General features: G+C 28.1%; 1 protein-coding gene across 2 annotated transcripts in view; it reads left to right on the top strand.

The window, feature by feature from the left end:
* The window catches only part of Grip (Glutamate receptor interacting protein), a 186,548-nt gene that overhangs the window by 137,479 nt on the left and 32,213 nt on the right, over positions 1-16,856 (top strand). For both annotated transcript variants that reach the window (XM_075302746.1, XM_075302745.1), the window contains 2 exons: positions 9,730-9,942; positions 15,107-15,297. In XM_075302746.1, coding sequence (XP_075158861.1) covers positions 9,730-9,942; positions 15,107-15,297 — 404 coding nt within the window. The remainder of the gene's footprint in view (positions 1-9,729; positions 9,943-15,106; positions 15,298-16,856) is intronic.

Genomic DNA, 16,856 nt, shown 5'->3' with positions numbered 1-16,856 from the left:
AGAAAATTTTGTCAAAATTTTATTTTTTAAAGAAAATTTTGTCAAAATTATTTTATTTCTATAGAAAATTTTGTCATAATACATTGTATCAAAAAACTTTGTCCTTTGTTGTATGTATTGCACATACTAACTTTATGTTTCATAATCGTTCATATTAGGTCCATATGTTTTTTCAGTGTAGGTGTTTTAGCGTTCGTTCATATATAATGAATCAAAATTTTAAATAAGCTACGCAAAAAGGGTCAATGTATGAGGGATGGAAAATACAATTTTTAAGAAAGTAAAAAAAGGTATTTTTTGAGCGAAAAAGTACTTTTCACTAAATTTCAACAAAAATTCCATTGGAAGATTATTTTCAAGAGCTTCTTTAGACTGAATTTTAAAGAAAATAAAATTTTAAATATTTTTTTGGTTGTATATCCATTTACAAGGACTACCGTAGTATCATAATCACGGTTGCCACAGTTGTATTTCATAAATTTTCTGTAAATAAATCAAAATAAATTTTTGACAAAATTTTCTAAATAAACAAAATTTTTGTCAAATTTTCTAAAGAAATAAAATTTTGCCAACATTTTCTATAGAAATAAAATTTTGACAAAATTTTCTATAGAAATAAAATCTTAACAAAATTTTCTATAGAAAATAAAATTTTGACAAAATTTTCTATAGAAATACAATTTTGACAAAATTTTCTATAAATATAAACATTTCTAAAGAAATAAAATTTTGACAAAATTTTCTATAGAAACAAAAAGTTGACCAAAAATATTATGTTGACAAAATTTTTCAAAAGAAAAAAATTTAGATAGCATAGAAAATTTTAGATGGACAAAATGTTCTATAGAAAAAAAATTTTGAATTTTTTTTTTATAGAAATAAAATCTGGATATAAAATTTAGAATTAAGAAATTTTGACAAAATTTTCTATAGAAATACAATTTTGACAAAATTTTCTATAAATATAAACAATTCTATAGAAATAAAATTTTGACAAAATTTTCTATCAAAATTTTCTATAGAAACAAAAAGTTGACCAAAAATAATATGTTGACAAAATTTTTCAAAAGAAAAAAATTTAGATAGGATAGAAAATTTTAGATGGACAAAATGTTCTATAAAAAGAAAATTTTGAAAAAAAATTATAGAAATAAAATTTGGATGTAAAATTAAGATAAAATTTTAACAAATTTTTCTATAGAAATGAAATTTTGACAAAATTTTCTACCCAAATAAAATTTTGACAAAATTTTCTATAGAAATAAAATTTTGTTTTGTTTTGTTATTGTTGGTTTTGTTCTTTAAGCATTGTTGTTGATTTTTTTATTGCAGCTTAAAACCATACATTGACTAAACTACAATTGTAGCTTAACCAACAGAGGAAAAGAATGAAATTTTTACAAAAGTTTCTATAAAAAATAAAATTTTGACAAAATTCTCTATAGAAATAAAATTTTGGCAAAATTTTCTCCGATATACAATTTCTATAGAAATAAAATTTTGATAAAATTTTCTATAGAAATAAAATTTTGGCAAAATTTTCTATAGAAATAAAATGTTGACAAAAAGTAAAATAAAATTTTGACAAAATTTTCGAAATGAAAAAAATGTTGACAAATAAATTTTTGCAAGATAATGTTCTTTGGTAGTTTTTGGTAAGATTTTCTATAAAAATTTAACAAAATTTTCTATAAAAATAAAATTTTGAGAAAATTTTCTACCGAAATAAAATTTACACAAAATTTTCTATAGAAATAAAATTTACACAAAATTTTCTATAGAAATAAAACTTTGTTGTTGTTGTTTTTTTTGCATTGACTAAACTACAAGTGTAGTTTAACCAACAGAGGAAAAAAATGATTGCCAAATTTATTTGGACAAAGCCCTATAGACTGCAAGATGGTTGGATGGACGCACGTTTCGGAATTACCACATTCCTCATCAGCGTCCTCTACTTGCAGCACAACTATCAACCAATTATCAGAATAAATTCAGGCAGTTCATTAAACCCAACAATGAACCACACTTGAACCTTTCGAAAAAAGGTTTTACATGATAGCCGGCTTATGCCGAAATGTTTGTACGAATTTATTTCGGCATAAAATTTTGACAAAATGTTCTATAGAAAAAAAAATTCTATAGAAATAAAATTTTGACACAATTTTCCACCGAAATAAAACATAGACAAAATTCTCTACCGAAATAAAACTTTGAAAAAATGTTCTATAGAAATACAATTTTGACAAAATTTTCTATAAAAAATAAAATTTTGACCAAATTTTCTTTAGGAATGAAATTTTGACAAAATTTTCTATAGAACTAAAATGTTACCAAAATATTCTATAGTAATGAAATTTTGACAAAATTTTCTATAGAAATAAATTTTTGACATAATTTTCTATGGAAATAAAATTTTGACAAAATTTTCTATAGAAATACAATTTTGACAAAATTTTCTATAGAAATAAAATTTCGACAAAATTTTATATTGAAATAAAATTTTTGACAAAATTTTCTAAAGAAATAAGATTTTGACAAAATTTTCGATAGAAATAAAATTTTGACTAAATTTTTTAAAGAAATAAAATTTTTGACAAAATTTTATAAAGAAATAAAATTTCGACAAAATTTTCTATAGAAATAAAATTTTGTCAAAATTTTCTATAGAAATAAAATATTAACAAATAAAATTTTGACAAACTGTTCTATAGAAATGAAATTTTGACAAAATTTTCTATAGAAATAAAATTTTGACAAATTTTTCTATATATAAATAAAAATTTACAAAATTTTCTATAGGAATGAAATTTTGACAAAATTTTTTATAGAAATAAAATTTTGTCAAAATTTTCTATGTAAATAAATTTTTTACAAAATTTGCTACCGAAATTATTTAGACAATCTTCTACCGAAATAAAATTTTGACAAAATGTTCTATAGAAATAAAAAATTTTCTATAGAAATAAAATTTTCTATCAAAATTTTATATAGAAATAAAATTTTGGCAAAATGTTCTATAGAAATAAAATTTTGGCAAAATTTTCTATAGAAATAAAAGTTTGACAAAAGTTTCCAAAAGAAAAAAAAAAATGACAAAATTTTCTGTAGAATGTTGATAAAGCTTTCTGAAGAAATAAATTTTTGCAAGATAATGTTTTTTTGGTAGTTTTTGGTAAGATTTTCTCCAAATGTTGGTAGATTATTTTTGTCTCAAGTTTCAACCGTGACTAAAACATTCTTGAAATAAAATAAAATAAAATAAAATAAAATAAAATAAAATAAAATAAAGTAAAATAAGCCACTGTGGTGCAATGGTTAGCATGCCCGCCTTGCATACACAAGGTCGTGGGTTCGACTCCTGCTACGACCGAACACCAAAAAGTTTTTCAGCGTTGGATTATCCCACCTCAGTAATGCTGGTGACATTTCTGAGGGTTTCAAAGCTTCTCTAAGTGGTTTCACCACAATGTGGAACGCCGTTCGGACTCGGCTATAAAAAGGAGGTCCCTTGTCATTGAGCTTAATATGGAATCGGGCAGCACTCAGTAATAAGAGAGAAGTTCACCAATGTGGTATCACAATGGACTGAATAGTCTAAGTGAGCCTGATACGTCGGGCTGCCACATAACCTAACCTAACCTAAGTAAAATAAAATAAAATCGTGTTTTTGACTAAAATAAAATAAATTGAAATAAAATAAAATAAAATCGTGTTTTTGACTATTAAGAAATAAGTCTGTTAAAGACTTTCTCACAATATTAAAATATTTTGTCAAAACTATTATACCAAAAATCTATATCGGCTCAAAAATGTCTAAGGTACTAAATCATTCGCGGTGTACTCGGTACTGACCAGCGTGAAAAAGTAGTGAAAAAAGTACTATAGTACTGCATTTTTCATCCCTGCAATGTATTAACCCAAAACCAAGCACCCTCTCCTCTCCTGATTCAATGTTAAATATCTCGGGAACAGGAATTTCCACTTTTCAACATAATAGAAAAGTACCTTTCATAATAGTAGGGGGAAAACTTGATCATTTTCAAAATGTAAATTATCGTATGCGAATGTTGTTTCGTTGTTTCATTTTCCTTTGGCCTCACTGATATAATTATGATATTTTAATTTGGCAATAAATTAGTCAACCCTTGGCGCGAGACCAGTCATCAGAAGAGATGAAATAAACAAACATGGCCGAAATCATAGCCGTGGTGATGAAAAACATTCAAAAATTCATAATTTAACGTTGTCGTCCGTCAGCATGACAGAATGAATTGAGAAAAAAAAAACAAAACCAACATCGCAGGAGAAGAAACTACAAATTAGATATTGTATGCGAAAAAATAGGTAGATAAAATTGACAAAATGTCTTCAGTCTAGACAAATTTTTGAATTGCTTATTTACGTACACATTAAAAAACAAAATAATTTTGCAACAAAATTTTGGACAATATCTATTCATTCATTTGTATGAAGAAATTTTAAAACCAATTTTTCTTCACCATTTTTTATAATTTTTTATTTATATAATTTTTTTTATTATATAATTTTTACAATTAGGAAACCTTTTACCCCCAGAGGTTAAAGTGGGATTTTATTAATTTAGGGTTTTTGTTTTATATTTTTTATTTAATACTGTCGAAAATTAAAATTTTCATTTAAAACGGCAAAATAGAGTATTTTCTAAAAGAACTATTTATTTATGTAATTTATTTATTTTTATAATTGTTTTTTACACTTTTATATTTTTTATAAAATTTTTACAATTAAAAGATTTTTTTCAAACGGGGGTTGTAGCTGGACTTGTTCGTACCATAACAGAATTAATTTTATTAATTATTAATTTAAATTTATTTTTTTACTTTTTATTGCTTTGTTTTTTGCTATATTTAATTGTCCAAAATTAAATTTTCATGTAAAATTTAAAAAAAAAAAAACTGGCAAAAAGTCACAAAAACAAATGACTGTAATTTGTCTTTGGACTGGGAAGTTAAATTTGAAGAATTATTTCACCAATGAATCTACATCCCTCCACCCTAATGTTCTCGAAATAGACATATGCAAGCTCCTGTGACAAAACCCACGGGAAGGAAATTTAATATTTGTTGATAATGCAGTAATCGCCATGGGACGAAAGAAATGCCAATCGCTGTTATTCACTTGGTGAATGATATGCGCTTTTTTTTTGTTGGTTTTTCGTTTTATTCAGACGAATTGTTTTCTGTCCAAGTGCCAAATTTTGTAAGAGTTCACCCCTTTGCCTGCAGCAAGATAGTCTAGTCTTGTGGCATAAAATGCACATGCAATGATTATTCATACTTCTATCTTTGATTTTTTGTTTTTGTTGTTTTTTTATTTTTTTGTAATTCAATTTTTACGCATGGATAAGATGTCGCCAAAAAGAAAATTTAAACATACACTGTTGGTCAAATAAATATGGGAAGATTTTCTCATGCACTCAAAACTATATTTTATTTTTCACAAAATGGTGAGCAAGAGACCCAATTAGAGGGTTACTATATTTTTGTTTCTATAGAAAATTTTGTCAAAATTTAATTTCTATAGACTATTTTTCCAAAATTTTATTTCTATAGAAAATTTTGTCAAAATTTTAATTCTGTAGAAAATTTTGTCAAAATGTTAGGTCTATAGAAAATTTTGTTAAAATTTTATTTGTGTAGAAAATTTTGTCAAAAATTTTTTTCTATAGAAAATGTTGCCAAAATTTTATGTCCATAGAAAATTTTGTTAAAATTTCATTTCTGTAGAAAATTTTGTCAAAATTTTATTTAAAAAACATTTCTTTAGTTAAATTTTATTTAAAAAAAAATATTCTATAGAAGATTTTGTCAAAATTGTATTTCTATCGAAAATTATTTTTTTAGTTGTTGTATAGTTGACCTTTTAGTATAATTATTTGTAGAGTTTGTAAGGCTTGAGGTCATGTACTAATAAAACAAAATAAAATCTTAGTTTTTTTATAGTGTTTTATTTTTGTTTTCTTTCCAATATTTCGAACACCATCGTTGTCCGTCTTCAGGGAAATTCAATTTTGAAACTGGTGGTCCTGTTGTGACTTGCTCGCCACTACGTCAATGTAAGTTCGAAATATTGGAAAGCAAACAAAAATAAAACACTATAAAAAAACTAGGATTTTATTTTGTTTTATTAATACATGACCTCAAGCCTTGCAAACTCTACAAACAATTATTTTTTATAGAAAATGTTGTCAATATAGAAAAATTTATCATAATTTTATTTCTACAGAAATTTTGACAAACTTTATTTCTATAGAAAATTTTGTCAAAATTTTATTTCTTTAGCAAATGTTGTTACAATTTTATTTTTATACATAATTTTGTGAAGATTTTATTTCTATAGAACATTTTGGCAAAATTTTATTTCTATAGAAAATTTTGTCAAAATTTTATTTCTATAGAAAAATTTGTCAAAATTTTATTTGTATAGAAAATTTTGTCAAAATTTTATTTCTGTAGAAAATGTAGTCAAAATTTTATTTCTATAGAAAATTTTGACAAAATTTTATTTCTATAGAAAATTTTGCCAAAACTTTGTTTCTGTAGAAAATGTAGTCAAAATTTCATTTCTATAGAAAATTTTGTCAAAATTTTTTGCCCATAGACAATTTTGTCAAACTTTTATTTAAAAAATATTTCTTTAGTTAAATTTTATTTAAAAAAAATATTCTATAGAAGATTTTGTCAAAATTTTATTTCTATCGAAAATTATTTTTTATAAAAAATGTTGTCAATATAAAAAAAAATAGAAGATTTTGTTAAAATTTTATTTCTTTAGCAAATGTTGTTAAAATTTTATTTTTATACATAATTTTTCAAGATTTTATTTCTATAGAACATTTTAGCAAAATTTTATTTCTATAGAAAATTTTGTCAAAATTTTATTTCTATAGAAAAATTTGTCAAAATTTTATTTCTATAGAAAATTTTGTCAAAATTTTTTGCCCATAGAAAATTTGGTCAAACTTTTATTTAAAAAATATTTCTTTAGTCAAATTTTATTTAAAAAAATATTCTATAGAAGATTTTGTCAAAATTTTATTTCTATCGAAAATTATTTTTTATAGAAAATGTTGTCAATATAAAAAAATTTATCAAAATTTTATTTCTACAGAAATTTTGACAATCTTTATTTCTATAGAAAATTTTGTCAAAATTTTATATATAGAAAATTTTGGCAAATTTTTATTTCTATAGAAAATTTTTTCAAAATTTTAATTCTATAGATTTTTTTTTAACTTTAATTCTATAGGAAATTTTGTTAAAATTTTATTTCTGTAAAATTTTTGTTAAAATTTTATTTCTATGGAAAATTTTGTCAAAATTTTATTTCTACAGAAAATTTTGTCAACATGTTATTTCAATAGAAAATTTTGTCACAATTTTATTTCTATAGAAAAATTTGTCAACATTTTATTTCTACAGAAAATTTTGTCAAGATTTTATTTGTTTAGAAAATTTTGTCAAAATGTTATTTCTGTAGAAAATTTTGTCAAAATGTTATTTCTTTAGAAAATTTTATCAAAATTGTATTTCTATAGAAAATTTTGTCAAAATTTTGTTTTTGTAGAAAATTTGGTCAAAATCTTATTTCTATAAAACATTTTAGCAAAATTTTATTTCTATATAAAATTTTAATCAACGCAGTGGTTTTAAGCTGAGATCAAAACAACAAATATGACTGAAGAACAAACCAAAAAAAAAAAAAAGAAAAAAATGAAACAATTTAATTTCTATGGAAAATTTTGCCAAAATTTTATTTCTATAGAAAATTTTGTCAAAATTTTATTTCTATAAAAAGTTTGTCAAAATTTTAATCAACGCAATGGTTTTAAGTTGAGATCAAAAAACAAATATGAGTGAAGAACAAACCAACAATAAAAAACAATACGAAAAAATTTTATTTTTATAGAAAATTTTGCCAAAATTTTATTTCTATAAAAAATTTTCTCAACATTTTATATCTATAGAAAATTGTATCAAAATTTTAAATCCATAGAAAATTCTGTCAAAATTTTATTTCTATTGAAAATTTTATTTAAAATATATTTCTTCAGTCAAACTTTATTTAAAAAAATATTCTTTAGAAGATTTTGCCAAAATTTTATTTCTATAGAAAATTTTGTCAAAATTTTATTTCTTTAGAAAATTTTGTCAAAATCTTATTTCTATGTTTTATAGAAATTGTGTCAAAATTTTAAATCCATAGAAAATTTACTCAAAATTGTATTTCTACAGAAAATTTTATCAAAATTGTATTTCTATAGAAAATTTTATTAAAATTTTATTTAAAAAATATTTCTTTAGTCAAACTTTGTTTAAAAAAAATATTTTTTAGAAGATTTTGTCAAAATTTTATTTCTTTAGAAAATTTGGTCAAAATGTTATCTCTTTAGAAAATGTTGTCAAAATCTTATTTCTATAGAAAATTTATTCAAAATTTTATTTCTACAGAAAAATTTGTCAAAATTTTATTTCTATAGAAAATTTTGTCGAATTTTTATTTCTATAGCAAATTTAGTCAAAACTTTATTTCTATAAAAAATTTAGTCAAAATTTATTTTCTATAGAAAATTCAGACAAAATTTTATATCTATAGAAAATTTTGTCAAAATTTTTAAATAGATGGAACATTTTGTCACAATTTTATTTCTACAGAAAATTTAGACAAAATTTTATTTCTATAGAAAAGTTAGACAAAATTTTATTTCTATAGAAAATTTTGTCAACATTTTATTTCTAAAGAAAATTTATTCAAAATTGTATTTCTAAAGAAAATTTATTCAAAATTGTATTTCTATATAAAATTTATTCAAAATTGTATTTCTACTGAAAATTTTTGTCAAAATTTTATTTCTATAGAAAATTTTACCAAAATTGTATTTCTATAGAAAATTTTGTCAAAATTTTATATCTATAACAAATTTTGTCAAAATTTTATTTCTATAGAAAATTTTGTCAATATTTTATTTCTATAGAAAATTTTGTCAAAATTGTATTTCTACGTCTCTTTGTTAGAATGGAAAAATTCTGGTTCTAATTTGTTGTATCCTTCCTCTAATGTCATTTATAAAGTATAACAAAACTTTTGTAAAATTTTGAAAATCATATCTCCCACACTTTTATGACACCTAGCACCACAACTGAACGGAAATAATTTTTTTTTCGACGCTAGAGATATGATGGGCAGACAGTTTACAAAATCATATTTTTTAACAACACAAACAACTTGGCATCGGACATTTGAGTTTCATTATGAAAAGACAGACATAGATTCAAAACACTATAAAGAGATGGAAAATTCATTTTGTATAAATTGAAATTGTAGATAACCTGGTCCACATCAATAACAAATTGGAAATATCAGCTGAGTGAGACTCCGTAAAGAGGAAGATAATTTCATTCAGAATAAGAAAAAAGCCAGTCAGGAAAAAAAATCAATTTTCTAACATTAGGAAGTGGAAGTTGCGAGCGCAGTAATTAGTGCACTTTCTTGGGCATAGAAATGAGTCCCTTTATATTATCGCCATACAGCTTTGTTCCATTAGTTTTGTTTTATTTATAAAATTTCCTCTTTTTTATCGCTGTCTATTTGTTGCTACGGCAATTTTCCTAGACACACACACAAATCCCCATAAATTTCATTATTAATGGGTCTTTGTTAATTTTGTTTGTTTTTCTTTCGTTTTTACAGAACGCAACGACCTTTCGTATCCACCTGTTATCGCTGCTCTAAGTCCATTGGGTCATGCTGCGGATTTCCTAGCGCCTGGCGATCGTCTACATCAAATCGATGGAATCTCCACCATTGGTCTAACGAATCAACACATCATGAGCATGCTGTGCGGTGGAGGCTCAGCAGATGGTCCTGCCGTGGTTGAAATTGAATATTCCCTGCCCGAATACAGTGAGTATAGTGGTGCATAAGCTAAAGAAATCTGGGGTGGGTTGTTATCATCAGAGGCAGTGGTTTGTCCATAGTTTGTGTAGAAATAAAGAAACATTAGGAGTGTATGTACTCGTATATGGTGTTTAGCAACATTTGAAGTACGCCAACATTTTTTCTTTTCTGGCAACATGTTGCTATTATTAATGCAACTTGTATATAACTATACCATGGAGCAATCAAATAGGGAAACTTAGAGATATAAATAGGAGTGAATAGTTTGCTGCACAAAAAACCTTCGCCGAGGTTACCATTTTGAGATTTATAAATAAACACCGAACAACTGAGGGATATTCATTAAGAACAAGTAAGGAAAGTCTAAAGTCGGGCGGGGCCGACTATATTATACCCTGCACCACTTTGTAGATCTCAATTTCCGATATCATATCACATCCGTTAAATGTGTTGGGAGGCTATATATAAAGGTTTGTCCAAATACATACATTTATACATTTAAATATAACGCGATCTGGACAGAATTTGATAGACTTCTACAAAATCTATAGACTCAAAATTTAAGTCGGCTAATGCACTAGGGTGGAACACAAATGTTAGTAAAAAAATATGGGAAACATTTAAATTTGAAGCAATTTTAAGGAAACTTCGCAAAAGTTTATGATTTATCGCTCGATATATATGTATTAGAAGTATATTAGCGATATTAGAAAATTAGAATCATTTTTACAACTTTTCGATTAAGCAGTGGCGATTTCACAAGGAAAATGTTGGTATTTTGACCATTTTTGTCGAAATCAGAAAAACATATATATGGGAGCTATATCTAAAACTGAACCAATTTCAACCAAATTTGGCACGCATAGCTACAATGCTAATTCTACTCCCTGTGCAAATTTAACTAAATCGGAGTTAAAAATTGGCCTCTGTGATCATATGAGTGTAAATCGAGCGAAAGCTATATATGGGAGCTATATTTGAATCTGAATCGATTTCAACCAAATTTGGCACGCATAGCTACAATGCTAAATCTACACCCTGTGCAAAATTTCAACAAAATTGGGCCAAAGCTCTAGCTTTTAGGACCATATTAGTCCATATCGGGCGAAAGATATATGTGGAAGCTATATCCAAATCTGAACCAATTTGAATAAAATTTGGCACACTTGACTACACTACTAATTGTACTCCTAGTGCAAAATTTCAACCAAATTGGGCTAAAACTCTGGCTTCTGGGACCGTATTAGTCCATATCGGGCGAAAGATATATATGGGAGCTATATCTAAATCTGAATCGATTTCAATAAAATTTGACACACTTGACTATAGTACTAATTGTTCTTCTTGTGCAAAATTTTAAGCAAATTAGGATAAAACTCTGGCTTCTGTGGCCATATAAGTCCATATCGGGCGAAATATATATATGGGAGCTATATCTAAATCTGAATCGATTTATTCCAAAATCAATAGGGTTCTATTCTGAGCCAAAACACATACTTGTGCCAAATTTGAAGTCGATTGGACTAAAACTGCGACCTAGACTTTGATTACAAAAATGTGTTCACGGACAGACGGACATGGCTATATCGACTCAGAAGCTCATCCTGAGCATTTTTGCCAAAGACACCATGTGTCCATCTCGTCTCCTTCTGGGTGTTGCAAACATATGCACTAACTTATAATACCCTGTTCCACAGTGTGGCGTATGATGATTGTGTCAATATAGAATAAGGTAGCACTCAAAGATAAGAGAGAAGTTCACCACTGTGGTATCACAATGGATTGAATAGTCCAAGTGAGCCTGAAATATCGGGCTGCCACTATACCTAACCTAATCTATTGTGTCAATTATTTTTATACCCTAAACCACATAGTGGTCAGGGTATAATAAGTTTGATCGGCCAAAAAATGTGCCTACCAGAAATATAGATTTTAGACCCCATAAAATATATACCGATCGACTCAGAATCACCTTCTGAGGCGATCTAGCGCTTGGTGTCCGCCCGTCCGTCTGTCCATGTATTTGTTGTTCACAGGATTCCGGTCGCAACTATTAACCGATTTTGATGAAATTTGGTACAGGGAGTTTTTTGGGCACAAGGACGAACGCTATTGAATTTGGATATATATGTATCGCCCGATTTCGACAAATGGGGTCACGTTGTGCTTTTTTTCAAACGGATCGTCACCAAATTTGGCAAAATCTTTGCCATCGCCCTTCAAGTCTGCAAAATTTCATCCAAATCGGTTCAGATTTAGATATAGCTCTCATATATGTGTATCGCTCGATTTTTCCAAATTTGGCCACAATACCTTTATTTATCAACCGATCTTACTCAAAGTTGGCTAAATATAATCTTCTATAGCACTAACTATATGTGCAAAAAATCATCGAAATCGGTTCAGATTTAGCTATAGCTCCCATATATATGTACCGCCCGATTTTTCTAAATTTGGCCATAAAACCCATATTTATCAACCGATCTTACTCAAATTTGACTAAATGTAGTCTTCTATAGCACTAACTATATGTGCAAAAAATCATCGAAGTCGGTTCAGATTTAGATATAGCTCCCATATATATGTATAGCCCGATTTTCCCAAATTTGGCCATAGAACCCTTATTTATTAACCGATCTTACTAAAAGTTGGCTAGATCCAGTCCTCTATAGTACTAACTATATGTGCAAAATTTCATCAAAATCGGTTCAGATGTAGATATAGTTCCCATATATGTATCGCCCGATTTTGAAAAATTTGCCCCTAATAACCTTATGTTTGACCATACGGGCCTCATTTCTTAACTGATCTTACTCAAATCTTGCACAAGGTAACCTTTTGTGGTATTAATCAAACCCGCAAAATATTATGCAAATTGGTTCAGATTTAGATATATCTTCCATATAAATGCATCGCTCGATTTTCCCAAATTTGGCCATAGTACTCTTATTTATTAACCAATGTTACTCAAATTTCAAATTTTGATGTACTAGCCGATCGTACTTATACGTACTTGTAGCTCTTACATAAGAATATTGCTCGATTTTTACAAATTTGTATTTATTACCCACACTAATTTAACGATTTTCTCTTTTTTAATAATGGGCTCAATATTAGTGGCATACTAACTCCGTAGGTGCAATATCAACACAGACAGTGTTGCTAGAAGTAGGAAAAATTCCCTATATGTAGGGTTTTTCTAATATTAAGCGTCTTTTAGGGACGTAGGGCCACAATGTAGGACATTTTCACTCAACAATATTTGTAATAATTTTTACATTTTGGTGGCTCTAGAGGAGGAAATTAGAAGCCGGCAAGGCTTGATCTTTAACAATGTGTGGTAAACTTTATTCCTGTAGAAAATTTTGTCAACATTTTATTTCTATACAACATTTTGTCAAAATTGTATTTCTATAGATTTTTTTTTTTCAAAATATTATTTCTATAAAAAATTTTCTCAAAATTTTATTTCTGTGGATTTTTTTCTCAAAATTTTATTTCTATGGAATTTATTGTCAAAATTTTATTTCTATAGAAAAATTTCTCACAAAAATTTGTTTATAGAAACTTTTACCAAAATTTTATTTTTATAAAGATTTAACAAAAAAGATTATTAATTTGGGTAGAATTCTACCAACTGTGGCAACCGTGGTGGTAATACAAATTTATATTCTAAGTTAAATACGTTGCATATTCATGTTTTAAGATAATAATTCATGTTTTAAGATAATAAAGTACTTAGAACCATTTTTGTTTTGTAAAATTTTTTAAACTTAACGAAAAATATAGTAGGGAAAATTGTTTGGGAATGTATAGGAAAGTAGGGAACTTTTTTTTGTCCTTGTAGGGTAAACCGAACATTTTCCGTGGCAACATTGACTATGGGCTATAATCAGATTGACACAAAGCACCCATATACATGTACCCCTTAATTTTCTTAAATATGCAACTGCGGTTTATCTCCCAGGCCTATATGTTACCCCACAAATGCTTATGATTACTAATTCTGTAATGGTGGTTTAGGGTATGATATAGTCGGCCCCGCCCGACTTTCTACTTTACTTACTTGTTTTTTATTAAAAATTAAATAAAAATCAATAATTTTTTTAACTGACTTAATATTCCGAGTTTTATTAAAATTTTAATTGTATCAATTAATTTTTTAATTGAAAAAGGTTTTATTGCCTCTTTTAAAATTTCGTTCAAGAGTTAAGTATATTTTCTTTGGGTGTACAAAGGACTAGAAAATACCTCACAAGGATATGTCAGTTATCCTTGGTTGAAAGAATGTACAAGTGATTGATTTGAGCTCAATGTCCTAGAATGCCACAATTGCCCAGCCTCATTAATCGATTTATTGAGTAAAAAAGTTTAATATTTTGGCCATCTTTCTTAATTGCTCAAATGAATTCCAAAATACTAAGATCACATTACACCTGAAGAATTAAAGTTATGTTAAATCAATGCAAAGAATGCTTAAAAAATTACATCCGCGCTTTGACAAGCGATACATTTTTTTCCGGAATTTATTGTTCATTACATATTCAAGTCATGCATAAATCGTGCACTTCATGGCAATCTTGCATTAGACGAATTTATATTTTGCATTAGAAATATGAGCTAGTAAACAGTACGAGCGAAACTTCAGAAAATTGTAGTGGTTTAAGATTTTTTGATGACTTATAGAAGAGACCATTAATATTGTCCATGGGATTGGGTGAAATATACACCAATAAATTATACCACTATATCTGAAATAATGTTGAAATACTTTTCATCTCTCATATTTGTCATTGTTAACAAATTTTTATTCTTTTATTTATAATTTTGTGACATCTTTATCGGATTACGGATTTATTTTGTACACTTTTCGGATGATAATCTTCTGATGTTCCTACCATCGATGCTGCTGCTGTTGCTGATCCCATTGACGATTGATTCCTGTTCTTCTTCTTTACAACATCAAAATCACTATACTACAATTACAATTATTTTTAATGTGGTGGCATATAACGCGTGCTATAACCAAATGCTATCTTCTCATCTTTCAACACTTTCGAATGTACTCCATCATATGTGGAAAATTTTTCAACACTTCGGCCAACACCATCATGGATCATCACACCACCACCACTATGACGATTGTCTACAATGGATTTCCTCAAAATAGTTTCCCAAAATAGTTTATGTGTCACATCAAAGTTGGCTCAAATAACAGTGGAACGTGAAAGCGGCTGCCTGGGTCTAACATTACGAGGTGGCGGAGATTATCCTCTGATTGTGACACATGTGCGACCACATGGACCCGTATATAAAACGGGCAGAATAAAACCAGGAGATCGTTTACTGAGAGTGGATAATGTAAGTATGATTTGAATATTGATAAGAACCTAAAACTGTTCTTCATAATAATATATGAAGTAAGGCGTATACAACGTTGCGATGAATCTACTTTATTTTGAAATTTCACTAAATATATTATAGTTTATTAACAAGTTGGCTGATAAGTCCCCGGTCTGACACATATATGGAGTAGCTAGTATTAAATGCATATTATTTTTATATAGTACCAACCTTCAAATGATTCGTGTCAAAATTTGACGTCTGTAAGTCAATTAGTTTGTGAGATAAAGCGTCTTTTGTGAAGCAACTTTTGTTATTGTGAAAAAATGAAAAAAACGGAATTTCGTGTTTTGATAAAATACTGTTTTCTGAAGAGAAAAAATACGGTGGAAGCAAAAATTTGGCTTGATAATGAGTTTCCGTACTCTGGCCCAGGGAAATCAACAATAATTGATTGGTATGCAAAATTCAAGCGTGGTGAAATGAGCACGGAGCACGGAGGACGGTGAACGCAGTGGACGAGAGAGGTGGTTACCGACGAAAACATCAAAAAAATCCACAAAATGATTTTGAATGACCATAAAATGAAGTTGATCGAGATAGCAGAAGCCTTAAAGATATCAAAGGAACGTGTTGGTCATATCATTCATCAATATTTGGATATGCGGGAGCTCTGTGCAAAATGGGTGCCACGCGAACTCACATTTGACCAAAAACAACAACGTGTTGATGATTCTGAGCGGTGTTTGCAGTTGTTAACTCGTAATACACCCGAGTTTTTCCGTCGATATGTGACAATGAATGAAACATGGCTCCATCACTACACTCTTGAGTCCAATCGACAGTCGGCTGAGTGGACAGCGACCGGTGAACCGTCTCCGAAGCGTGGAAAGACTCAAAAGTCCGCTGGCAAAGTAATGGCCTCAATTGTTTGGGATGCGCATGGAATAATTTTTATCGATTATCTTGAGAAGGAAAAAACCATCAACAGTGACTATTATATGGCGTTATTGGATCGATTGAAGGTCGAAATCGCGGCAAAACGGCCCCATATGAAGAAGAAAAAAGTGTTGTTCCACCAAGACAACGCACCGTGCCACAAGTAATTGAGAACGATGGCAAAAATTCATGAATTGGGTTTCGAATTGCTTCCCCACCCACCGTATTCTCCGGATCTGGCCCCCAGCGACGTTTTCTTGTTCTCAGACCTCAAAAGGATGCTTGCAGGGAAAAAATTTGGCTGCATTGAAGAGGTGATCGCCGAAACTGAGGCCTATTTTGAGGCAAAACCGAAGGAGTACTACCAAAATGGTATCAAAAAATTGGAAGGTCGTTATAATCGTTGTATCGCTCTTGAAGGGAACTATGTTGTTAGACCGGGGACTTATCAGCCAACCTCTTATATTATGGAAGATCTAAGATAGATCCCGTAGGGTTACTACGTTGGGCGCCATTTTATGAAGCATTTAATTGGATGGCTTATACTCTTTACAAGAATACCCGAAGTAATACATTTGTGTAGCAATTTCAAAAAAAAAAAATGTTTCCTATATTTCGCAATTTCTTTAAATACCGCC

The sequence above is a fragment of the Haematobia irritans genome, chromosome 3, assembly GCF_050003625.1.
Source record: "Haematobia irritans isolate KBUSLIRL chromosome 3, ASM5000362v1, whole genome shotgun sequence".
Lineage (NCBI taxonomy): Eukaryota > Metazoa > Arthropoda > Insecta > Diptera > Muscidae > Haematobia > Haematobia irritans.
This window is presented reverse-complemented; position numbering and strand designations above follow the sequence as displayed.